Source organism: Mobula birostris, chromosome 2 (genome assembly GCF_030028105.1).
Source record: "Mobula birostris isolate sMobBir1 chromosome 2, sMobBir1.hap1, whole genome shotgun sequence".
Taxonomy (NCBI): Eukaryota; Metazoa; Chordata; class Chondrichthyes; order Myliobatiformes; family Myliobatidae; genus Mobula; species Mobula birostris.
The window spans coordinates 246,017,396-246,044,807 of NC_092371.1; the positions used below are offsets into that span (position 1 = coordinate 246,017,396).

The window sequence follows — 27,412 nt, forward strand, 5'->3', positions numbered from 1 at the left end:
AGGTGGAGGGTTGGGCATAGGGCTAGCAACCCCATCTGGTAAAAACCCAGAGCTACCGAAATGCCAACAGAAGCTCCAATCCATCAAATGAAGCAATGTTCCTCAGGAACAAAGTGCATAACTCACACACATAACACATAGACCAGTATGACGACAAACAAAAAGATGCATATACGACACAAGCTAAAAAACAAACGGTATAATGCTATTGGCGTTTCATATGTGATGAGATCGTTATGATGAGATTCAAAACATACTGTACTAGCATGGAATGAAAATTAAACACATATCATCAAGGCATTGGCTGATTGATTTCCGACTTCCTCTGCACAAGGCTGTGAGCACAGTAGTCTCACGGAAAGGGGGAGGAAGCTGCTTCCCATCCTAACAGCCCTTGTGTTAACGCTACAGTACCTCCTGCCTGATGGTAGGGAGTCAGGGAGGTTGCTGCACAGGTGGTGGTGGGAGGGATCACTGATAATGCTACAGTACATCTTGCCTAGTGGTAGGGGGTCAGGGAGATTATTGGACAGGTGAGGGGGGGAATCATTGACAATTCTAAGAGCCCCGTGCATGAAGTGCAGCAGGTATGTATCTCTAATGGGTGGACGAGAGGTCCTGGTGATCCTCTCAGCAGTCCTCACAATCCTTTGTAGGGACTTGTGGTCAGATGCCTTGCAATTCCTGTATCACAGTGATGCAGCTGATCAGGACCGATATAGGACCAATAGAAAATGATACTGGAGCAATTGTAATGGGAGATGAGGAGGCGGCAGAGGAACTGAACAAGTATTTTGCATCAGTCTTCACTGAGGAAGACAGCAGGATACCGGACACTCAAGGGTGGCAGGGAAGAGAAGTGTGCGCAGTCACAATTACGACAGAGAAAGTACTCAGGAAGCTGAATAGTCTAAGGGTAGATAGATCTCCTGGACCAGATGGAATGCGCCCTCATGTTCTGAAGAAAGTAGCTGTGGCGATTGCCGAGGCATTAGCGATGATCTTTCAAAAGTCGATAGATTCTGGCATGGTTCCGGAAGACTGGAATATTGCAAATGTCACTCCGCTATTTAAGAAGGGGGCGAGGAAGCAAAAAGGAAATTATAGACCTGTTAGCTTGACGTCGGTGGTTGGGAAGTTGTTGGAGTCGATTGTCAAGGATGAGGTTACAGAGTACCTGGAGGCATATGACAAGATAGGCAGAACTCAGCATGGATTCCTTAAAGGAAAATCCTGCCTGACAAACCTATTACAATTTTTTGAGGAAATTACCAGTAGGCTAGACAAGGGAGATGCAGTGGATGTTGTATATTTGGATTTTCAGAAGGCCTTTGACAAGGTGCCACACATGAGGCTGCTTAACAAGATAAGAGCCCATGGAATTACAGGAAAGTTACATACGTGGATAGAGCGTTGACTGATTGGCAGGAAACAGAGAGTGGGAATAAAGGGATCCTACTCTGGTCGGCTGCCGGTTACCAGTGGTGTTCCACAGGGATCAGTGTTGGGGCCGCTTCTTTTTACATTGTACATCAACGATTTGGATTATGGAATAGATGGCTCTGTGGCTAAGTTTGCTGACGATACGAAGATAGGTGGAGGGGCCGGTAGTGCTGAGGAAATGGAGAGTCTGCAGAGAGACTTGGATAGATTGGAAGAAAGGACAGAGAAGTGGCAAATGAAGTACAATGTTGGAAAGTGTATGGTTATGCACTTTGGCAGAAAAAATAATCGGGCAGACTATTATTTAAATGGGGAAAGAATTCAAAGTTGTGAGATGCAACGGGACTTGGGAGTCCTCGTACAGGATTCCCTTAAAGTTAACATCCAGGTTGAGTCAGTAGTGAAGAAGGCGAACGCAATGTTGGCATTCATTTCTAGAGGAATAGAGTATAGGAGCAGGGATGTGATGTTGAGGTTCTATAAGGCGCTGGTGAGACCTCACTTGGAGTACTGTGGGCAGTTTTGGTCTCCTTATTTAAGAAAGGATGTGCTGACGTTGGAGAGGGTACAGAGAAGATTCACTAGAATGATTCCGGGAATGAGAGGGTTAACATATGAGGAACGTTTGTCCGCTCTTGGACTGTATTCCTTGGAGTTTAGAAGGATGAGGGGAGACCTCATAGAAACATTTCGAATGTTAAAAGGCATGGACAGAGTGGATGTGGCAAAGTTGTTTCCCATGATGGGGGAGTCTAGTACGAGAGGGCATGACTTCAGGATTGAAGGGCGCCCTTTCAGAACAGAAATGCGAAAAAATTTTTTTAGTCAGGGGGTGGTGAATCTTTGGAATTTGTTGCCATGGGCAGCAGTGGAGGCCAAGTCATTGGGTGTATTTAAGGCAGAGATTGATAGGTATCTGAGTAGCCAGGGCATCAAAGGTTATGGTGAGAAGGCGGAGGAGTGGGACTAAATGGAAAAATGGATCAGCTCATGATAAAATGGTGGAGCAGACTCGATGGGCCGAATGGCCTACTTCTGCTCCTTTGTCTTATGGTCTCATGGACACTCTCAATGGTGCTCCTGTAAAAGCGGGTCAGAATGGGGGGGGGGGGGAAGCCTCCCTCCTCAGAAAGTGAGATGCCGCTCTGCTTTCTTGACCAGTGAGGTGGTGTTGAGGGACCAGGTTAAGTCATCTATTGTGTGCACTCCCAGAACTTGGTGCTCCCAACTCTCTCCATGGAGGAGTCTATTATGCACAGCAAGGAGAGGTCAGCCTGCACCTTCTTAAAGTCCACAATCATCTCTTTGGTCTTGTCCACGTTGAGACTGAAGCTGTTTTGCTCACACCATTCTACCAGCTGCTCTATCTCCTCTCTGTACACTGTCATGTCGCAGTTGTTGAGGCCAATCACTATTGTGTCATCAGTGAACCTGATGATTTGGTTCGAACTGGGTCCAGCAGTGTGAACAGTCGTGGATTGAGTACACAGCCGTGGGGATTACCGGTGCTCAGTGTGAACAGTCGTGGATTGAGTACACAGCTGTGGGGATTACCGGTGCTCAGCGTGATATTTCTGCCAACATGGTCTGACAAGAAGTCCAGGATCCAGTTACAGAAAGAGGTGTTGAGACCCAACAAGGATAGTTTACCCACCAGTTTCTGAGAGATGATCGTGTTAAACACTGTGCTGACGATGGTAAACAGCATTCTGGTAGATGTAGCATCATTTTCCAAGTGGAACTGGACGGAGTGGGGTGCAGAAATTATGGCATCATCTTTAGACTGATTTGAGCAATAGGTGAACTGGAATGTCGCAGGAAGGTGAAACTTAATGCAATCCAGCACTTCATTATCGTTGAGGGCAATGCCACTGGATGGTAGTCATTGAGGCAAGTTACCGTCACTCTCTTTGGCACCAAGATGATGGTGGCCACCTTGAAGCCTGAAAGTACAATGAACTGTTCCGGAAAGATGTTTGTTAGAAGCGCAGTTAACTGGGCTGCACCTTCCCTTGGTATCTGACTGGGTATGCTTATCAGGCTCTGCAGTTAACGGGGATACAACATCCCTTGGCATCTGATCAGGTATGTTTATGCAGTTCCGCAGTTAACTGGGCTGCACTGTCTCTCAGCATCTGACCGGGTATGTTTATCAGGCTCAGCAGCTTTACATGGGTTGACCCCGGCTAGGTTCTTCCTCACATCAACTGCGGCCAGACAGTGCCTGCTCCCCGGGAAGGAGGGCCTTCCTCGCCAGCATGCCATTCTGGACAGCAGATTGATCTTTGAAGGTGGGCTACACCTGGAGAGAACCTGAAAGGCAGGCCCAGGATAGAGGACTCTGGCAAGCTGCTGTTGGTGGCCTATACCCGAGTAGGGATGCTAGGCTTAATTAAGTTCCATTTCCAAAAACTGCCCCTTTCCACAAATAACACAGAAATCAGAAATCCTGCTCCCATCACTCTGATACCTTGCACTGAATGTTTGCACTTGCACAAGAGATAAGACTTAAACCAACTGCAACTCAAGGCTATTAATTATTAGCATGAAGCTGATTATTTAACTGCAGTGGTTTAGATTCCAATCAATCCACCTACTGATAATTATTCATAACCTCAAATATACTTCATTGTTACAATGTACTTTGAAACATCCTGAAAAAAAAACTGCAAAAGCTGCTACTGATTTATATTCTGTTTTCATATTGTTGGACATTTTTCAAATATGACTTTGAAGTTGCTTCTTCACCTGCCTCTCCTTTCTCTCCTCTTGAATCGTTCTTTTATCTTACTATACCTGATCTGTTGTTAATTTTCCTTCTTTTCCAGCCCTAAATGTCATCAGTTAGGGAAGACCTCACTGGTTGCATTGTTAACCCAGCTACCAAATGTACCATTTCCCTTGCAGTGTTATTCATAAGACCATAAAACAGAATTAGGCCATTCAGCCCATTGAGTCTGCTCTGCTGTTTGATCATGGTTGATTTATTATCCTGCTCAATCCCATTCTCCTTCCTTCTCCTCATAACCTTTGACACCCTGACTAATCAAGAACCTATCAGCCTCTGCATTCAATATACTCATTGATTTGGCCTCCACAGTCGTGTCATAATCAACTCCACTGATCAGAGGCACTTTGAGCATCTATGTGCACAAAACAGTTCCATGTCTTATCTCAGCAAAACAGGACTCAACTTATAACAGATTAGATTTTGTTTATACACTCACCTTAAAGAATTCAGCCTTTGCCTAGTCTATTGGGAAACATTGGGTGGCCTTTTCTTTTCGAGAAGTTTTTCATTACTCCTATTATGGATTTACTGCGGATGCCCACATGAGCATGAATCTCAGGGTTGTATATGGTGACATACAATATATGTACTTCTATAATAAATTTACTTTGAACCTTGAGTTCTAAGGCACTTTGCTGATTTCTTTTTATTTTAGTGATACAGTGCAATAACTGGCCCTTTCAGCCCAATTACACCCATGTGACCAAATAAACTACTGACCTGTACAACTTTGGACTGTGGGAGGAAACCAGAGCACTCGGAGGAAACCCACATAGTGACAGGAAGAATGTCCAAAACTCCTCAGAGACAGCGACAGGAATGAATCCAGGCTGTGGGTGCTGTTATAGCGTTATGTTAACTGTTGTTACAGAGCCACCCATTGCTACTTCATACCGCTAGAACTTCGGTTCTTCAAAGTAGAAAACTTCACTCACATTCAAAAAACATTCTTGAACGGGCATTGGCTGCAGGGCCAGGGATGCAGTTTTGCAAACTGGAATTAAATTGAGCAGATCTTTTTTGACCAGCACAAGCACAATAAGAATCAATAGACTTGAGATGTAAACGTTTATTTTATTTAGAGATACAGTGCAGAATAGGCTCTTCTGGCCCAATGAGCCGCACTGCCTAGCAACCCACCTATGTAAGCCCAGCCTTTTCATTGGATAACTCACAATGGCAAATTACCCTGCTCATTGGTAGGCCTTTGTGGGAACCTGGAGGAAACTCAGACGTACACAGAAAGGGCGTACAAACTTTCTTACAGAATTGCACTCCTAACTCTGACACGGGTTTTAATACATCACGCTAACTACTACGCTACCATGGTGTCCATATAATGTTCTGTGATTCTGTCAGATACTGTATAGTCATAGTCATAGTCATACTTTATTGATCCCGGGGGAAATTGGTTTTCGTTATAGTTGCACCATAAATAATTAAATAGTAATAAAACCATAAATAATTAAATAATAATATGTAAATTATGCTAGGAAATTAGTCTAGGACCAGCCTGTTGACTCAGGGTGTCTGACCCTCCAAGGGAGGAGTTGTAAAGTTTGATGGCCACAGGCAGGAATGACTTCCTATGACGCTCTGTGTTGTATCTCGGTGGAATGAGTCTCTGGCTGAATGTACTCCTGTGCCCAACCAGTACATTATGTAGTGGATGGGAGACATTGTCCTAGATGGCATGCAACTTGGACAGCATCCTCTTTTCAGACACCACCATATATTGCAGGAACTTGGTCAAGACATTCAAGTCATCATAGTCTTTTGAATAGCAAGTCTTTTTTTTTTTATCAGTTTTACCAGCTACTCTACCCATTACTCTAATAGCCTTCATCCCAACTTGTCTTCTGAATATTTTCAATGAGATACAGTGGTATGCAAAAGTTTGGGTACCCCAGTCAAAATTTCTGTTACTGTGAATAGTTAAGTGAGTAGAAGATGAACTGATCTCCAAAAGTCATAAAGTTAAAGATGAAACATTCTTTTCAACATTTTAAGCAAGATTAGTGTATTATTTTTGTTTTGTACAATTTGAGAGTGAAAAAAAAAGAAAGCAGCACTATGCAAAAGTTTGGGCACCCCAAGAGATTTGAGCTCTCAGATAACTTTTACCAAGGTCTCAGACCTTAATTAGCTTGTTAAGGCCATGGCTTGTTCAGAGTTATCATTAGGAAAGGCCAGGTGATGCAAATTTCAAAGGTTTATAAATACCCTGACTCCTCAAACCTTATCCCAACAATCAGCAGCTATGGGCTCCTCTAAGCAGCTGCCCAGCACTCTGAAAATTAAAATAAATGATGCCCACAAAGCAGAAGGCTATAAGAAGATGGCAAAGTGTTTTCAGGTAGCTGTTTTCCCAGTTCATAATGTAATTAAGAAATGGCAGTTAACAGGAACAGTAGAGGTCAAGTTGAGGTCTGGAAGACCAAGAAAACTTTCTGAGAGAAAAGCTCGTAGAATTGCTAGAAAGGCAAATCAAAACCCTGTTTGACTGCAAAAGATCTTCAGGAAGATTTAGCAGACTCTGGAGTGGTGGTGCACTGTTCTACTGTGCAGCGACACCTGCACAAATATGGCCTTCAAGGAAGAGTCATCAGAAGAAAACCTTTCCTGCATCCTCACCACAAAATTCAGCATCAGAAGTTTGCAAAGGAACATCTAAACAAGCCTGATGCATTTTGGAAACAAGTCCTGTGGACTGATGAAGTTAAAATAGAACTTTTTGGCCACAATGAGCAAAGGTATGTTTGGAGAAAAAAGGGTGCAGAATTTCATGAAAAGAACACCTCTCCAACTGTTAAGCACAGGGGTGGATCAATTATGCTTTGGGCTTGTGTTGCAGCCAGTGGCATGGGGAACATTTCAATTGAATACCAGCAAATTCTGGAAGCAAATGTCACACCGCCTGTAAAAAAAAAGCTGAAGATGAAAAGAGGATGGTTTCTACAACAGGATTATGATCCTAAAACACACCTCAAAATCCACAATGGACTACCTCAGGAGGTGCATGCTGAAGGTTTTACCATGGCCCTCACAGTCCCCTGACCTAAACATCATCGAAAATCAGTGCATAGACCTCAAAAGAGCAGTGCATGCAAGACGGCCCAAGAATCTCACAGAACTAGAAGCCGTTTGCAAGGGAGAATGGGCAAAAATCCCCCAAACAAGAATTGAAAGACTCTTAGCTGGCTACAGAAAGCATTTACAAGCTGTTATACTTGCCAAAGGGGGGTATTACTAAGTACTGACCATGCAGAGTGCCCAAAGTTTTGCTTCGGGCCCTTTTCCTTTTTTGTTATTTTGAAACTGTAAAAGATAGAGATAAAAAGTAATCTTGCTTAAAGTATTAAAGAAATGTGTCATCTTTAACTTTATGCCTTTCGGAAATCAGGTCATCTTTTACTCGCTTAGCTATTCATAGTAACAGAGATTTTGACCGGGGTGCCCAAACTTTTGCATGTCACTGTATCTGATGATATCTACCCAAACTCTGGTCGTTCAGATGATGTTGGGGGGTGCTGGTTGGTATCCTGTGCCCATGAACCACCCCAGGGGTCAACCAGGAGTTCAGTTTCTATATTATTGTGGGCAAAACAACTTGGATGATGTTAAATATTTCCAGGAATCAGATTGTTTTCAACTGGTCAGGTGGCTTCTGCAGAAAGAGAGCAAAAAGTATTATTTTGACTCTGACACCTCTCATGACATTCTTTGACCTGAAAATTCCCTGACTGCACTCTCTCTCTGACTATAAGACCATAAGGCATTGGAGCAGAAGTGGAGGCTATTTGGCTTATTGAGTCTGCTCTGCTAATCCATCATGGACCCATTAACCCACCCAACCACCACTTCCTGTCAGTCACCTTATGTACAGACACTCTTGTGCCTACCGTCACTTTATGGACACACAATCCATCTACTGAATGCATATAAGCTATATTTTGTATTTATATTTACTGTGTTCTTTATATTTTTTGTGCTGCATCAGATCTGGAGTAAAAGTTATTTTCTTCTCTTTTACACTTGTGTACTGGAAATGACAATAAATAATCTTGAGTGATTTATTATCCCTCTGCACATCTTGTTTTACTCCCTCGGTCTACAGCATGATCCGATGCATGGCCCATAAACAGGTGGTTTACACTGTATCTCAGTATATGAGACAATTATCTACAATTCCTGCCAGGTGTTTTCAGCAATCTTTTTATTTCAGCTTCTGATGTGCTAGATGGATGGACTCTACCAAGGGAGGTCTCAGGCAGTCCTTCCCTCCGCTTGCCTGCAGGTCACCCTTGGGCAAGGTGTAGCACCTGCTTCGCCCACCCTCCCCAATCACGGTCATTTGAAGCCATGGGAGCAGGTGGTGGGTGGTCCTATGAGCAGCCGGTGCACATCACAAGTCCTGGTTATGCGACCACTGACACCAGGCAGACAATCTCTGAACGGTATTGATAATGGCTGGGGTCACGTGCCTTGTAAAGACACTGCCCAGAAGAAGACAATGGCAAGTCACTTCTGTAGAAAGATTTGCCAAGAACAATCATGGTCACGGAAAGACCATGATCACCCACATCTTACAACATAGCACACAACGAATGAACAAACAATGTGCTAGGCCAGGGGTGGCGAACATTTTTTGAAAGTGTGCGCCCAAATTGGCGATGATCTTCGCAAAAATTGTGGGGAAAACACACAAAATGCTGGAGAAATGCAGCAGGTCAAGGAGCATCTGTGGAAATGAATAAACAGCCGAGGCCCTTCATCAGGACTGGGGGAAAAAAAATTAGAAGTCAGAGCAAAAAATTGTCTTGAGTAAAGTTGAGTGGAGATTATCATTCTCAATTTAAGCACTGTTTAAAAGTATTTCACCAATAAATTGAAATAATGGTTTTACAAAGTATTGTGAAAAAATATTGATGGAAGGGCTAAACTACAGAGAGCATTTACTGTTATTACCACTGAATATCCAGTGTTCATTCACAAGAGACAGAGGAAGAAAATATAAGCAGAGCAAAGGCAATTCGAACTGTCCCAACCGTTTATTTTCCTAAAGTCGATGTGTACACCAGGCCCTTGAGGATTTCAAGTTGTGTTCTTGCAACCATTTTGCTGGCACTGAGCCAGCATGAGACCTTTCCGACGAAAACATCTCACTACTCTTGCGTTGTTAAGAACATTCGCTGCTTCATTTGGCAGTAAAGACAATCAATCTTTTTATTATGGGTGGGGTTTAAAATTGAGGGGCAGCACTGCATGTCACGTGCCAACAAAATCTCCGTGTGTGCCAACAGAATTTCTGTTTGTGCAGGGGAACAAAGATACATTTATTATATCTCTCTCTTCCAGTGCATTCATTCATCTATTTATTTATTGTACCTTATACCAGATTTTTAAATGTTTTACACTGTACTGCTACCAGAAAACAACACATTTCATGACACACTGTACATCAATGGTAGTAAACTTAATTCTGACTAAGTATTCTAGCCCTGGCCAGACCCAGAATGGACAAAGTATGTTGGCACCGCTCGTCAGCCGATAAGACTCTGGGATACTGTATATCCAGAGTCTCCTATTTAAATAGGAAGATTGGAAGTTTGCACCCTAGGGAGCTTCCCAGTAATTGGTTCGAGGTGATTCTGTTCAATCATTTAGATCAGTTTACCAAAACTCTTTCCTCAGGGAGTTACATAATGAAGGGGAACATGAGAGACAAACAATAGTGTGTCATAGTTCCTTAAGTAAATGGATAAGAGACACAAGATCACAAGACAAAGGAGCAAAAGTAGGCCATTCGGCCCATCGAGTCTGCTCTGCAGCTCCCCCATGAGCTAAACTATTCACCCATCTAGTTCCAATTTCCAGCTTTTTCCCCATATCCCTTGATACCCTGACTAATTAGATACCTGTCAATCTCCTCCTTTAACACCCTCAATGATCGGGCCTCCACAGCCATATGTGGCAACGAATTCCACAAATCCACGACCCTCTGGCTAAAAAAATTTCTCCTCATCTCTGTTTTAACTGGGTACCTTCTAATTCTAAGACTATGGCCTCTTGTCCTGGACTCACCCACCAAGGGAAACAACCTTTCCACATCTTCTCTGTCCAACCCTTTCAACATTCGAAACGTTTCTATGAGATCCCCTCTCATTCTTCTATACTCTAATGAATACAATCCAAGAGCCGACAGACGCTCCTCATATGTTAGCCCCTGCATTCCAGGAATCATCCTCGTAAATCTTCTCTGAACTCTCTCCAACATCAGTACATCCTTTTAAGATAGGGTGCCCAAAACTGCACACAGTATTCCAAATGAGGTCTCACTAATGCCCCATAGAGCCTCATCAACACCTCCTTACTCTTATACACTATTCCTCTTGAAATGAATGCCAACATAGCATTCGCTTTCCTTACCACCAATCCAACTTGGTGGTTAACCTTTAGGGTATCCTGCACGAGGACCCCCAAGTCCCTCTGCACTTCCAATTTTTGAGTTTTCTCCCCATCTAAATAATAATCTGCCCGATTATTTCTTCTTCCGAAATGTACAACCGTACATTTGTCAACGTTGTATCTCATCTGCCATTTCTTTGCCCACTCTCCTAAACTGACTAAGTCTCTCTGCAACCTTTACATTTCTTCAACATTTCCTGCTCCTCCACCTATCTTGGTGTCATCCGCAAATTTGGCCACAAAACCATTTAATCCATAATCCAAATCATCGATATACATTGTAAAAAGAAGCAGCCCAAACACCGACCCCTGCGGAACACCACTAGTAACCGGCAACCAATCAGAATAGGATCCCTTTATTCCCACCCTTTGCTTTCTGCCTATCAGCCAATGCTTCACTCATTTCAATATCTTTCCTATAATTCCATGGGCTCTCATCTTATTAAGCAGCCTCATATGCGGCACCTTATGGAAGGCTTTTTGAAAATCCAAATACACAACATCCACAGCCTCTCTCTTGTCAATCTTATTCGAGATTACCTCAAAAAATTCCAATAGGTTGGTGAGGCAGGATCTTCCCTTCATGAAACCATGCTGGCTTCGGCCTATCTTGTCCTGCACCTCGAGGTATTTCTTAACCTCGTCCTTGAGGATTGACTCCAGTATCTTTCCAACCACCGATGTCAGACTAATAGGTCTGTAATTTTCTTTTTGCTGCCTCCTTCCTTTCTTAAATAGTGGAACTATATTTGCGACCTTCCAGTCCTCCGGAACCATGCCAGAGTCTATTGATTCCTGAAAGATCATTTCCAATGCTTCCACAATCTCCAAAGCCACCTCCTTCAGAACCCTTGGGTGCACCTCATCCGGGCCAGGAGACTTATCTATTCTTAGTCCACTTAGCTTCCCAAGCACTTTCTCTCTAGTTATCTTGACTGTACCTAATTCTATTCCCTGATACCTCTGGCTATCAGGTATATTGCTCATGTCTTCCACCGTGAAGACTGATGCAAAATACTCATTCAGTTCCTCCGCCATCTCTTTGTTACTCCAGCATCATTTTCAGTCGGTCCCATATCTACCCTTGTCACTCTTTTACTCTTCGTATATTTAAAAAAACTCTTAGTATCCTTTTTTATGTTAATCGCCAACTTCCTTTCATAATTCATCTTTTCTACCCGAATGACTTTCTTAGTTTCTTTCTGTAAGTTTTTAAAGGTCTTCCAGTCCTCATTTTTCCCACTAATTTTTTGCTTCCTTGTACGCCGTTTCTTTTGCTTTTATTTTTGCCACATTTGTGCCATTTTTCCATTCATGATTTTCTTTTTTCTTGGAATATATTTTTCCTGCATTTTCCTTATTTCTTGTAGGAATTTCATCTAATTCTGCTCTGCCGTCCCTCCATTTAGTTTAATTTTCCAATTGACTTGGGCCAGTTCCTCTCTCATACCACTGTAATTTCCCGTTCCACTGAAATATCGATACACCTGATACCAGCTTCTCCTTTTCAAATTTGAAACTGAACTCAATCATATTATGATCACTGCTTCCAAGAGGTTCCTTTACCTCCAGCTCCCTGATCGCCTCAGGTTCATTACACGGCACCCAATCCAAAACAGCCAGTCCCCTGGTGGGCTTCTGGACAAGTTGCTCCAAAAAGCCATCCCGTAGGCATTCTACAAACTCCCTCTCCTGAGATCCATTACCTTCCCGACTTTCCCAATCCACTTTCATATTAAAATCCCCCATAATTATCTTGACTTTGTCCTTCTGACACGCTTTTTCTATTTCCAGCTGCAACTTGTAGTCCACATCCCGACTGCTGTTTGGAGGCCTGTATATAACTGCTATTAGTGTCTTTTTACCCTTGCCATTTCTTAATTCTACCCATAAGGATTCTACCTCTTCTGATCCTATGTCCCTTCTTTCTATTGATTTGATATCGTTACTTACCATCAGGGCCAAGCCACCCCCTTTACCTACCTTCCTATCCTTCCTGTACACTATGTATCCTGGGATATTCAGCTCCCAATCACATCCATCATTTAGCCATGACTTGGTGATGGCCACAATGTCATACCTTTTAACCTAACTAATTTGATATGTGTGCAATTACATTCCTCAAACATCCCAAGGCACTTTGCAATCAATGAACTAAATCGTTAATCTTTTTAAAGCACCCGACGAGAACCTGATTCCCCTCTCCCTTGATTATGCAGGATCTGTTCAGAGGATGCCATTAGGAGATATGAGAACCTGAGCAGGCCAAACAGCATCTACTGAGAAGAATACATGGCCGACGTTCAGGACCAAGACCCTTCATCAGGATTCAGCCTGAAACAGCAACTGCTTAATCCCCACCATAGATGCTGCCTGATCTGCAGAGTTCCTCTAGTGTTTTGTGAGTGTGTTACTCTGGATTTCCAGAGTCTGCAGAACCTGAATTGTTTTCGGGGGATCTCGGTATGATGATATCTCAGATGTTGATGCAGCTGGAGAGGACTTTCGCCGGAATATCAGTGACTGAAGCAGTAGGGAAATGATAATGATAAAAATTGTAAAATTACCTTTATTTGTCACACGTACATCAAAACATACTGTGAAATGGTTTCATTTGTGTCAAATCAAATCAGCGAGGATTGTGCTGGGGCTGCCCACAAGAACTTGCTATACTTCGGGTGCCCCCGTAGCATTCCCAGACTTACTAACCCTAATCTTGTATAAAACATTGGTGAAGCCTAATCTGAAGTGTTGAGCTGTAAGGAAAGATTAAACAGGTTAGGACTGTATTCTTTAGAATGTAGCAGACAGCAGATTTGATAGAGGTATACAAAGTTATGAGGGAGATAGATAGAGTAAATGCAACCTCATTTTCCACTGAGGTTGGGTGGGACTACAACCAGAGGTCATGGGTTAAGAGTAAAAGGTGAAAAGTTTAAAGGGAACATGAAGGGAAACTTCTTGAGTTTCCTCCGGATTCTCTGGTTTCCTCCCACATTCCAAAGGTGTTCGGGTTAGTAGGTTAATTGGTCACATGGGTGGTGGGGGCTCGTTGGGCCAGAAGGGTCTGTGACCGAGCTGTATCTCTAAATAAAAATTGTAACTTCTCAACACATCGGATATTATTACCAACGGAATGTTGTGAACTTTGTCTCTGTACTCATAGTGTATGGCTGCCCATATTGCTAATATCCTTTGTTTTTTTTTACCATCCCAGCATAACACCCACCGGCAGTCATCCTGGGGTTAGAGGACTGTGTACGCGCGTAGGGAGGGAGGAGTACGGCTTGCTTTGTTGTTTGCTAGGTTCCATTTTGTTGTTCTGACAAGCATTGTGGGCATATTATGTTGGCAACACTGGTGGGCTGCCCCTAGCACATCCTCAGTGTTGGTAGCTCATGTAAAAGACGCATTTTACTGCATGTTTCAATGTTCATATGATAAATAAATCTAACTCTGAATTGGAAAACTAGTGCCCAAAAGACAGACTACTTCAAACTCAACAGATTGGTCAAGGTATCTGTTTTTTGAGAAAGGATCTGATCATGTAACCCAAATATATCACAGCTTTCAAAACTGAGAATAAAATTTTATGCTTATATATACAGGCACAGAATTACATAAGTTTTAAAAGAAACAACCAGGACTTCACAGAAATACAGTAAGTAATACTAAAACATATCAGAACAATTTGATTGCATTCGGCACTTCAGATATACAAATTCTGCTTCCACCTTGAATCTAGAGCATTTCCTCCTGACCACAGTAAGTCGAGATTCTGAAACAGCAGATAAATATTTTAAAATATGGTGCTTTAAACATAATCTGGTAAATCAGCGGCTGAATTAAAATCTATCTTGTACTCTATTGGTTAACGATGATGTTTACACTCGATATCTAAATATATAAACACGTTTTAAATCATAATCTTCTTTTGCAGCTTTCAAGTGACTGTATTATGAGAACTATCATTGGTCACTACAGAAATTTACTGAACCACAATATACTTAAGCAAAGTTAACGAACTTCGGAATCAAGCACCAACTAATTCATAGTAATAAATACATTATTCCCTGAGTGTACCACTCTGTGTCCTGCATGCATCATCATATACAGTATCAATGGAATTACTCAAGACAACCCGTATAAATAAAAATAAAACTCTTCATTGGGTTACAATGGAAACAAGCATGAAAGTAATTTTCCAACAACCACCACTTTCAAACATCAATTCTGCATTATACAGTAGTAAACTAAATAAAATTTAAAAGCCTCCCAAGATTTCCCCAAGCCCCATCCAACAACCAACAAAAATAACACGCAATTGGCTTACAGTTGCTATGTCTCACGGATTTGCCTGAGAGGTCAATTGTGCTTAGCTCCTACCGTTAATTTCTTTTAGTGGTCAGAACACTAAACACAGAATTGCACATTTTCACCACTTCAGCACCACCAGAGCAGCAAACGACAATTCACAAGCTTTGAAGCACAGCCTGCCTGATGTCAGCGGGGAATCCAAAAGTATACAAATTGCACAGGCAATAGTTTTCAAATTTACGTTGTAGAAACACTGACTCACCATTTAAATAACCTATGAGGAGAACAATCGAACAAGAATAGTAGGGTCATTTAGGTAGACAGGAGATTTTGGAGAAATTTTATTTGGAATATTTTGGAGAATGTCAATTAGGAGATTCTGGAGAGATCCCATTTGAGACTTTGGAGAGATTCACTCAGCGATTCAGGAACAACTTCTTCCCCTCTGCCATCTGATTCCTAGATGGTCATTGAACCTTAGGACACTACCTCACTTTTTAAAAAATATACAGTATTTCCATTTTTGCACATGTTTTAAATCTATTCAACACATGCATACTGTCATTGATCTCTCTCTCTCTCTGCTAGATTATGTATCGCATTGAACTGCTGCTGCTAAGTTAACAAACTTCACGTTACATGCCAGTGATAATAAACCTGATTCTGAGGTCCCATTTGGAACATTCTGGAGAGATCCCTTTTGAGACATTTTGGGGAAATATCATTTAGGAGATTTTGGAGGGATACCATTTGAGACATTTTGGAGAAATGTCACTTAGGACATCTTGGAGAGATCTCACTTAGGTAGGAAGAAAATTTTGGAGAAAAGAAAATATCCCGCACAAAACAATTGTTCAATATTGAATTGGCAGTGCCTATATCTATTTAAACTTAAAAAACATGTCATGCATATCAAACTACAGATCGATGTTCACCACAAACATAAATGGCACTTGGACGAACCCGTCTCCTGGTACGTCCAGGCAGCTGAGGCAAAAACTTAAAGGTTTTAGGCAGCAACTCCATGCAAGCATCCCGAAACTTCTTGATTCGCCAATAGTAAATTAAAGGATTAAGTGCAGATTTGAGGTAGCTCAACCAAAGGAACCAGGTGCTTATTTCAAAGAAGTTAACTTTATGGTAAAAACTTTTGTTGAAAGTAGAGACAAGGCTGTATGTGGTGAATGGCGCCGAGCACAAAGTGAAAATAATGAAGAGGATCAAAATGGTGGTGAAGGCACGAGTTTTGAAGCTCATGTCGATGGTTAACTGACATGGTTTCTGCAGGCTCATCAGCCCTAGCTTACTTGCTTGGCCCAAACAAATGCTGTCTGAGTTGCTGTGGATCCGGATTGCATTGTGCCGAACAGTGTTTAGGATACCCATAAAAGAGTACAACATCAGCAAGAAGGGGATGAAAAAAAACACTATTATTATTAATAGGACGTACACCCGATAACCAGGGTCCGTAGAGTAGCCGAAAACACACTGTGGAGCTCGAGATGGCACTGGCAAGTCTGGACTACCGACTGCAAGGGGAAAAGCCATACAAAATGCCATTCCCCAAGAGACAGCAATGAGAACCTTAGCACGGTAAGGGTTCAGTTTGTCTTGACGCTGAACAATAATGAGGAATCGATCAATACTAATTATAAGCAGAATAACTACACCCTCTATCACAAACAGCCAGAAAAACATGGCGGACACCCTGCAGAAGATATCTCCAAAGATCCAGTAAGTCGTGTTGACCGTGATCAGGGCAAAGGGCATATTCATTATTGCGAGCATCATGTCTGCAAAGGCTAGATTTGCCAGGAGGATATTGATGGCTGATCGCATAGCTGCCTTCTGGTAGACCATGAGGCAGACGATAAAGTTCCCCAAGAAAGAAATTAAAGCTATCACCAGCATAATCGCAGAGAGAAGGACCTGCAGGGGGAGGCTCATCCCCCCGTAGGCTGACTGAGAGGGGATCGATGTGCTATTTCCCACAGAGTTCCCTTCTGAAGCCTTGTAAGTCACTGACCCTTCAGTAACAGAAACTTCCATCTCACTGTGAATTACGGGATGTGCTGTAGAGTTGAAAGAGGCATGTTCATAAGTACTGTTTGAGCTTCCTGCATGCTCAGTCAGGAATGGAGAATAGACCATGATTTTCCCATAGATAAACCACCGACAGAACAGGAAGAAGGTGTAGCTGGGTCATCAGGTCAAGTATGAGTAATGGCCGTTACACGAGGACTAAAATAGCCCATTCCTCCAGAAGCCAAATAGTGACCCTCAGCCGCTGACTGGACAGTTACTGCATTCCACACTTTCACAATCTGCAAAAAACAAATGCATTGATTACTTTTGAGAAACATTTGCATTTCCTGCTTCATTGCTTTTTGTACAATTCTTTATAATTATTGAATATTGTAGTTTGCCAACACACCCCAAATTCCTAACACAGGTAAATGTACTGTATATGGCGAATAAAATTGATCTTTGAGCACAATAATCTTGGAAAACTTACACTTCCAGGCAAGTTCAAATGCAACAGATTTCCCAGCGGTTTAAAACACATAACCTAATAATATTGCAGATTTAGACAGAACTGCCATGGCAACAAATTAAGGTAATGAAAATATTATGGGTTAGAAATATTTGCAATATATTACAGGAAAGGCACCCTTCGTGCCCTATCTGTAAAAGGCTGATGTGGAGGTATGGCAAGCCATCAGAATGGTATCATTGATATAACATAGGAAGGCTATGGTATTTAAATTATTTAGTTTGATTTAATATTCTCTGAGATATACAGCGCAGACTTGGCCCTTCCAGCCCTCCGAGCCACACCGCTCAGCAATCCCCCAATTTAACCCAATCACAGGACAATTTACAGTCACCACTTAACTTACCAACCAGTACATCTTTGGACTATGGGAGGGAAACTGGAGCACTCCAGGGAAACCCACATGGTCACGGGGAGAATGAAAAGCTCCTTAAGGACAGTGGCAGGAATTGAGCCTGGGACGCTGGCACGATAATGGCGTTATGCTAACCTGTGCCTCCCAAATTTAGACCATAAGACCATAAGACCAAAAGACAAAGGAGCAGAAGTCGGCCATTTGGCCCATCGAGTCTGCTCCGCCATTTTATCATGAGCTGATCCATTCTCCTATTTAGTCCCACTCCCCTGCCTTCTCACCATAACCTTTGATGCCCTGGCTACTCAGATACCTATCAATCTCTGCCTTAAAGACACCCAATGACTTGGTCTCCACTGCCGCCCGTGGCAACAAATTCCATAGATTTACCACACTCTGGCTAAAATAAAAAAATGTCTTTGCATCTCTGTTCTGAATGGGTGCCCTTTAATCCTTAAGTCATGCCCTCTCGTACTAGACTCCCCCATCATGGGAAACAACTTTGCCACATCCACTCTGTCCATGCCTTTCAACATTCGAAATGTTTCTATGAGGTCCTCCCTCATTCTTCTAAGCTCCAAGGAATACAGTCCAAGAGCGGACAAACGTTCCTCATATGTTAACCCTCTCATTCCCAGAATCATTCTAGTGAATCTTCTCTGTACCCTCTCCAACGTCAGCACATCCTTTCTTAAATAAGGAGACCAAAACTGCCCACAGTAATCCAAGTGAGATCTCACCAGCGCCTCATAGAGCCTCAACATCACATCCCTGCTCCTATACTCTATTCCTCTAGAAATGAATGCCAACATTGCATTCGCCTTCTTCACGACTGACTCAACCTGGAGGTTAACTTTAAGGGAATCCTGTACGAGGACTCCCAAGTCCCGTTGCATCTCAGAACTTTGAATTCTTTCCCCATTTAAATAATAGTCTGCCCGATTATTTTTTCTGCCAAAGTGCATAACCATACACTTTCCAACATTGTACTTCATTTGCCACTTCTCTGTCCTTTCTTCCAATCTATCCAAGTCTCTCTGCAGACTCTCCATTTCCTCAGCACTACCGGCCCCTCCACCTATCTTCGTATCGTCAGCAAACTTAGCCACAAAGCCATCTATTCCATAATCCAAATCGTTGATGTACAATGTAAAAAAAAGCGGCCCCAACACTGATCCCTGTGGAACACCACTGGTAACCGGCAGCCAACCAGAATAGGATCCCTTTATTCCCACTCTCTGTTTCCTGCCAATCAGCCAACGCTCTATCCACGTATGTAACTTTCCCGTAATTCCATGGGCTCTTATCTTGTTAAGTAGCCTCATGTGTGGCACCTTGTCAAAGGCCTTCTGAAAATCCAAATATACAACATCCACTGCATCTCTCTTGTCTAGCCTACTGGTAATTTCCTCAAAAAATTGTAATAGGTTTGTCAGGCAGGATTTTCCTATAAGGAATCCATGCTGAGTTCTGCCTATCTTGTCATATGCCTCCAGGTACTCTGTAATCTCATCCTTGACAATCGACTCCAACAACTTCCCAACCACCGATGTCAAGCTAACAGGTCTATAATTTCCTTTTTGCTTCCTTGCCCCCTTCTTAAATAGCAGAGTGACATTTGCAATCTTCCAGTCTTCCAGAACCATGCCAGAATCTATCGACTTTTGAAAGATCATCGCTAATGCCTCTGCAATCTCCACAGCTACTTCCTTCAGAACACGAGGGTGCATTCCATCTGGTCTGGGAGATTTATCTACCTTTAGCCTATTCAGCTTCCTGAGTATTTTCTCTGTCATAATTGTGACTGCACACACTTCTCTTCCTTGCCACCCTTGAGTGTCCGGTATACTGCTGATGTCTTCCTCAGTGAAGACTGATGCAAAATACTCATTCAGTTCCTCTGCCATCTCCTTATCTCCCATTACGATTTCTCCAGCATCATTTTCTATCAGTCCTATATCTACTCTCACCTGTCTTTTACTCTTTATATACTTGAAAAAGCTCTTTCATATTATTTGCTAGCTTCCTTTCATAGTTAATCTTTTCTCTCTTAATGATCTTCTTGGTTTCCTTTTGTAAGGTTTTAAAAACTTCCCAATCCTCTATCTTCCCACTAATTTTTGCTTCCTTGTATGCCCTCTCCTTTGCTTTAACTTTGGCTTTGACTTCTCTTGTCAACCATGGTTGCATGCTTTTTCCACTCAAAAATTTCTTCTTTTTTGGAATATACCTGTCTTGCACATTCCTCATTTCTCGCATAAACTCCAGCCACTGCTGCTCTGCTGTCTTTCCCGCCAGTGTCCCTTTCCAGTCAACTTTGGCCAGTTCCTCTCTCATGCCACTGTAATTTCCTTTACTCCACTGAAATACCGACACATCAGATTTCGGCTTCTCTTTTTCTAATTTCACAGTGAACCCAATCATGTTATGATCACTGCCTCCTAAGGGTTCCTTCACCTCAATCTCTCTAATCACCTCCGGTTCATTACACAATACCCAATCCAGTACAGCCGATCCCCTAGTGGGCTCAACAACAAGCTGTTCTAAAAAGCCATCTCACAGACATTCTACAAATTCTCTCTCTTGAGATCCAGTGCTGACCTGATTTTCCCAATCTACTCGCATGTTAAAATCCCCCACAATTATCATAACACTGCCCTTCTGACAAGCCTTTTCTTTTTCCAGTTGTAATTTGTAGTCCACATCCCTGCAGCTGTTTGGAGGCCTATAAATAACTGCCATCAGGGTCCTTTTACCCCTGCTATTTCTTAGCTCAACCCATAAAGATTCTGCACCTTCCGATCCTATATCACCTCTTTCTAATGATTTAATATCATTTCTTACCAATAAAGCCACGCCTCCCCCTCTGCCTACCTTCCTATCCTTCCGATACACTGTGTATCCTTGGACATTCAGCTCCCAGAGACATGCATCCTTTAGCCAGGTCTCAGTGATGGCCACAATATCATACCTGCCAATCTGTAGCTGTACAACAAGATCATCCACCTTATTCCTTATGCTGCGTGCATTTAAGTATAACACCTTAAGACCAGTATTTGATACTTTTTGCTTTGATTTCACTGCAACTCATCCCAATGGCTACAAATTTGCCCCATCACCTGCCTGTCTTTCCTGACATCTTTACTGCTCACTATCTTAGATTTATTTCCCCTTCCTCCGCTCTATCATTCCAGTTCCCATCCCCCTGCCAGATTAGTTTAACCCCTCCCTAACAGCTCTATTAAACTTTCCCGCCAGGACATTGGTCCCCTTCGGGTTCAGGTGTAACCTGTCCTTTTTGAACAGGTCATACTTCCCCCAGAAGAGATCCCAATTATCCAAGAATCTGAAGCCCTGCCCCCTCCACCAGTCTCTCGGCCACGCATTCATCTGCCTGATCCGACTATTCTTGCCCTCGCTAGCACGTGGCACAGGTAGCAATCCCGAGATTACTACCCTGGAGGTCCTGCTTCTCAGCTTCCTTCGTAACTCCTGGAAATCTCTCTTCAGGACCTCCTCCTTTGTCCTATCTATGTCATTGGTACCAATATGTACTAAGACAACTTTCTGCTCACTCTCCCCCTTTAGAATATTCAGGACCCGATCCGAGACATCCCGTACCCTGGCACCTGGGAGGCAACACACCATGTGGGTATCTCTGTCAGGCTCACAGAATCTCCTGTCTGTTCCCCTGACTATGGAATCCCCTACAACTACTGCATTCCTCTTCTCCCTCCTTCTCTCCTGCGGTAAACAGGAAGAGGCTCAGTGCCAGAGACCCGGTCACCGTGGGCATCCCCTGTCAGGTCATCCCCCTCAACAGCATCCAGAACAAGATATTTGTTGCTGAGAGGGACAGCCACAGATGTGCTCTCCATTATCTGGGCGTTTCCCTTCCTTCTCTTGACAGTGACCCAGTTTTCTGACCCCTGTAGGCTAGGGATGACTACCTCCCTGTAGCTCCTGTCTATCACCTCTTCACTTTCCCTGATAAGCAGTAGGTCATCAAGCTGCAGCTCCAGATCCCTAACACGGTCTCTGAGGAGCTGCATCTCGGTGCACCTGGCGCAGATGTAGTCATCAGGGAGGCTGGAGGTCTCCCAGGATTCCCACATCTGGCACCCTGAACAAAGCACTAACCCTGCAGGCATGCTATCTAATTCTACAGGAATGAAACAGGAAAAATAAGTCTACTCACCCACTTACCTCGCCAAACAGACGAACTTTTTAAACCGTTAGCTCGTACCGTTAGCTGTGAGAGCCCTGCTGTTCCTGTCTGTCCGGGCCGATTCGTGAAAGGGGTTGGGGAGGGGGGGGGAGAAAAAAAGAGTTGGTGCCTCGCTCTCGCCTCTTCCCGTTTACCGCCGAAGCCCGTTGAAGCCAAAGCCCTACACTCTGCTACCACTTACTCCGCTGCCCGCTGTATAGGGTGGTCTCCTTTTTAAACTCTCGACGCGGTTCTGTTGACGTCACGTGCCTGCGCAGCCTCGCCCTTCTTGCACTCGAAGAAGTTTTTAAGAAAACTGCCTTCCTTCAGAATTCAGCTCCCACGACGCTCTGTAGTCCCGATCCCGAAATTTATGCTGATAATTTGTGGTTATTCGTTAATTGTACATAAAATCTCAATTAAGTATTTCTTATTGTAATTTATATATCGTAATTTTATGTGTTGCAATGTTGTAGAATGTCTAAGGGATGGCTTTTTAGAACAGCTTGTTGTTCAGCCCACTAGGTGATCAGCTGTGCTGGATTGGGTGCTGTGCAATGATCTGCAGGTGATAAGAGAGCTTAAGGTTAAGGAACCCTAAGGGAACAGTGATCACAATATGATCGCGTTCACTTTCAAATTTGAGAAGGAGAAATTAAATTCCAATGTGTCAGTATTTCAAGGAAGTTACAATGTCATGAGAGGGGAACTGGCCAAAGCTGACTAGAAGGGGACACAGGCAGGAAGGATAACAGAGCAGCAATGGCTGGAGTTTCTGTGAAAAATGAGAGAAGTGCAAGACAGATATATTCCAAATAAGAAGAAATTTTTGAATGGAAGAAGGACACTACAGTGGCTGACAAGTGAAGTCAGAGCCAAAGTAAAAGCAAAAGAGAGGGCATACAAGGAAGCCAAAGGAAGTGGGAAGATAGAGGATTGGGAAGCTTTTAAAAACTTGCAGAAAAGGAACTAAGAGGGTCATTAGGAAGGAAAAGATGAATTATGAAATGAAGCTGGTGACTAATATCAAAGAAGATACTAAAAGCTTTTTTAAGTATATAAAGGGGAAAAGAGAGTTGAGGGTAGATATAGGACCAATAGAAAATGACGCTGGAGATATTGTAATGAGAGACGCAGAGATTGCGGAGGAACTGAATGCGTATTTTGCATCAGTCTTCACGGTGAAAGACATCTGCAGTATACTGGACATTCAAGAGTGTCAGGGAAGTGAAATATGTGCAGTGAAAATTACGACTGAGGAGGTGCTCAGGCTTAATGGTCTGACGGTGGATAAATCCTGAGGTTCTAAAGGAAGTAGCTGGAGAGATTGCGGAGGCATTAACAATGATCTTTCAAGAATCGAAAGATTCTGGCATTGTACTGGATGACTGGAAAATTGCAAATGTTACTCTGCTACTTAAGAAGGGTGGGAGGCAGCAAAAAGGAAACTATAGACCTGTTAGCCTGACATCAGTGGTTGGGAAATTGCTGGAATTGATTGTTAGGGATGAAATTATGGAGTACCTGGAAGCACATGACAAGATAGGTCAAAGCCAGCATGGTTCCCTGAAAGGAAAATCCTGCCTGACAAACCTACTGCAATTTTTTGAGGAAATTACAAGTAGGGTAGACAAAGGAGATGCAGTAGAAGTGGTGTACTTGGATTTTCATGAGGCCTTTGACAAGGTGCCAAACATGAGGCTGCTTAACAAGATAAGAGCCCATGGAATTACAGGGGAGTTACTAGCGTGGGTGGAGCATTGGCTGATTGGCAGAAAACAGAGAGTGGGAATAAAGGGATCCTATTCTGGCTGGCTGCCAGTTACCAGTGGAGTTCCACAGGGGGTGGTGTTGGGACTGCTGCTTTTTATGATGTATGTCAATGAATTGAGCTATGGGATTAATGGATTTGTGGCTAATTTTGCCAATGATACAATTATAGCTGGAGGAGCGGGTAGTGTTGAGGAAACAGAGAGTCTGCAGAGAGACTTAGATAGTTTAGAGGAATGGGCAAAGGAGTGGCAAATGAAATACAATGTTGGAAAGTGTATGGTCATGCAGTTTGGTGGAAAAAATAAACAGGCAGACTATTATTTAGATGGAGAGAGAATTCCAAATGCAGAGATGCAAAGGGACTTGGGAGTCCTTATGCAGGATACCCTAAAGGTTAACCTCCAGGTTGAGTTGGTGGTGAAGAAGGCAAATGCAATGTTGGCATTCATTTCTAGAGGTATAGAATATAAGAGCAGGGATGTGATGTTGAGGCCCTATCAGGCACTCGTGAGACCATACTTGGAGTATTGTGTACAGTTTTGGACTCCTTATTTTAGAAAGGATGTACTGACATTGGAGAGGGTTCAGAGAAGAGTCACAAGAACGATTCCAGGAATGAAAGGGTTACCGTATGAGGAACATCTGGCAGCTCTGGGGCTGTATTCCTGGAGTTTAGGAGAATGAAGGGGGATCTCATAGAAACATTCCGAATGTTAAAAGGCCTGAACAGATTAGATATGACAAAGTTATTTCCCATGGTAGGGGAGTCAAGGACAAGAGGGCAGAACTTCAGGATTGAAGGACGTCCATTCAGAACAGAGATGTGGAGAAATTACTTTAGTCAGAGGGTGGTAAATCTGTGGAATTTGTTCCCACAAGCGGCTGTGGAGACCAAGTAACTGGGTACATTTAAGGCAAAGATAGATAAGTTCTTGAATAGCCAGGCCATCAAAGGGTGTGGGGATGACTGGAAGAATTGGATCAGCCCATGATTGAATGGCGGAGCAGACTCGATGCGCCAAATGGCCTACTTCTGCTCCTATATCTTATGGTCTTATCTTACGTACTGCTACCGCAAAAACAAATTTCACGGCAGATGTCAGTGACAATAAGCCTGATTTTGATATGATGCTTTAATCTTGAAGCCACATCTGAAGTGTGTCTGAGGGTCATCAATAGTCAATCTGCCTCCCAGACTGAGTGAGAAGGTAGAAATCTGACAGCTGTGGGTTAGAGTGGGTGCATGTAAATTCAGAATGGATAGAAGAGATAATGAGCTATTAGAAGGAATTGTAAAATTAATCTTTTAAAAATATCTTATTATAATGGACTATATTGTGCTAAAAGAGCAGGTTTGTATTAAGTCACCATTTAAATGCCCCATGGAGGTCCTGTACCTGCTTTAAACCAGGTACCACGGTTCCAGTTTCGAGCCGCTGGAGTAGTTATCAATCCCACAGAACAGAGAGGATAATGAAATCACCACTCTTCACTGCAACAGTCGCACATAAAACATAAATCTTTATCAAGCAAATCATCTTCAGACCACAAAATCTGATTTGAAAGTCATTGAACTAAACCATTCTCTGCTAAGATGGCAGCATGCAGAGTCGCAGGAACTGCTACAGAGGTGGACTCCCTACTAAAGCCTGGGATGTTGCTCTTTGAGTAGCCAGGAGACACCACATCTTACGCATCAGGGGGGCAAAGACCGCTGTGCTCAAACGATGCAGGAACAGATGAAGTCTGAAAAATTCACATCTGATGGTGATCCCCAGTGTATGTCGCTGAGCATCAAGGACATTACTGACTCGGCAAGGAAAAGCAGTGTTGACTGTACCAGTGATGCTTCTCTTCCTGACACTCCAAAACAACTTTTATACATGCTTAGAGGCATGCAACACAACGCCAGCCTCGAAAGCTAACCCTCCCTGGTGAGCAGCCACTGTCTGATGCAGCAGCAGACGTGAGGAGACTCTGCAGAGAGCTCACTCCCATAAGGCCGTCAGGCCAGACAACATCCCAGGCTGAGTACTCAGGGAGTATGCACACCAGCTCACTGACATCTTCAACACTTCACTCATCCAGGCTGCTGTCCCACATTCTTCAAATCAGCCACCATCATCAAACTTTACACCTTCAGAACTAAACAACTACTGTCCGGTGGCAATGACACTAATCATCACGAAGTTCTCTGAACAGCTGATACATGTACGTATCAAAACTCCATTGCTGCCACACTGGAGACTCACCAGTACGTTTACCGACAAAACTGCTCTATGCTCCTGACCCTGACACACCAAGAAAACAGGGACACTTATGTCAGAATGCTGTTTCTGGAATTCAGTTCAGCATTCAACAGTATTGTCTCACAGATCTTTGTAAATAAACTCCCTCTCTTTGGTCGGAATACACCACTCTGCAACTGGGTTTTGGACTTCCTAAACAACAGGCCTCAGATAGTCAGGATGCACAAATGCTCCTCCTCCCCGACATCTTCACTGAGGGTGTGCTGAGCCCTTTGCTGTACACTCTGATCACACACGGCTATACGGCCAAACACCTGAGCAATCACATAGTCAGCTGCATTGGTGGCACAACAGTGGTGGGGCTCATTAACAACAATGATGAGACGGCCTACAGAGCGGAGGTGGAAGAGCTCGAGGCCTGGCATCAGCAAATAACCTTTCTCTTAATGTCAACAAGACAAAGGAGAATGGTTATTGACTTTAGGAGAACTCACGTCACTCACACCCCCCTTTACATCAGTGGCACAGCAGTGGAAACTACGAGCAGTTTCATGGTCCCAGGACACATCCTACGTAGCCAAGAAAGCTCAACAATTTCTTTACTTTCTGAGGAGGCTGAAGAGAGCTGGACTTTGGACATCTATAATCACCTCATTCTACAGATGCGCAGTAAAGAGCATCCTAACAAGCTGCGTCACTGCTTGGTACGGAAACTACACAATGGCAGACAGGAAGGATCTACAACTGGTAGTCAAAATTGCCCAAAGCATCACCAGCACTAGCCTACCATCAAGGACGTGTACACAGAAATGTGGTGGAAAAGGGTCAGTGACATAATGAGGGATCCCACTCACCCTGCTCCTAGACTCTTTGTCCCATTCCCGTCAGCGAGGAGGCTGCGTAGCATCCACGCCAGGATCACCAGACTCAAAAACAGTTACTTTCCCCAAGCAGTAAGGCTGATCAACACCTCCACTCACTAACTCCACCACTACTTTATTACATCCCGTCAGTCACCTTATGTGCAGTCTAGACGTACTTTATGTACTATACATACAATCAATCTACTTATATATGCTATCCTATGTATTCACATTTATTGTGCTTTTGTGCTGGCAGTACAGTGTACGACACAAAAATTACTATGTTACAAATAAATGAACAGTGGCATCCTTCGTGAAGGACCCTCAGCATCCCAGACATGCTCTCTTCTCAGGGAGGAGGTAGAGGAGACTGATCACAGACATTTTAGGAA

The 27,412-nt window shown here is 43.2% G+C and overlaps 1 protein-coding gene across 5 annotated transcripts in view; it reads right to left on the minus strand.

Annotated features, from left to right (window-relative positions):
• Positions 1-14,301: 14,301 nt before the first annotated feature.
• Positions 14,302-27,412, minus strand: part of gpr63 (G protein-coupled receptor 63) — an 80,361-nt gene continuing 67,250 nt past the window's right edge. For 2 of the 5 annotated variants that reach the window (XM_072251671.1, XM_072251670.1), the window contains exon 4: positions 14,302-17,343. In XM_072251671.1, the coding sequence (XP_072107772.1) occupies positions 15,932-17,170 (1,239 nt within the window). In that variant the 5' untranslated portion in view covers positions 17,171-17,343 and the 3' untranslated portion in view covers positions 14,302-15,931. Of the gene's footprint in view, positions 17,344-22,126; positions 22,534-27,412 lie in introns of those variants that run through there. The other 3 variants (XM_072251673.1, XM_072251672.1, XR_011885041.1) reach the window with 3 other exon arrangements.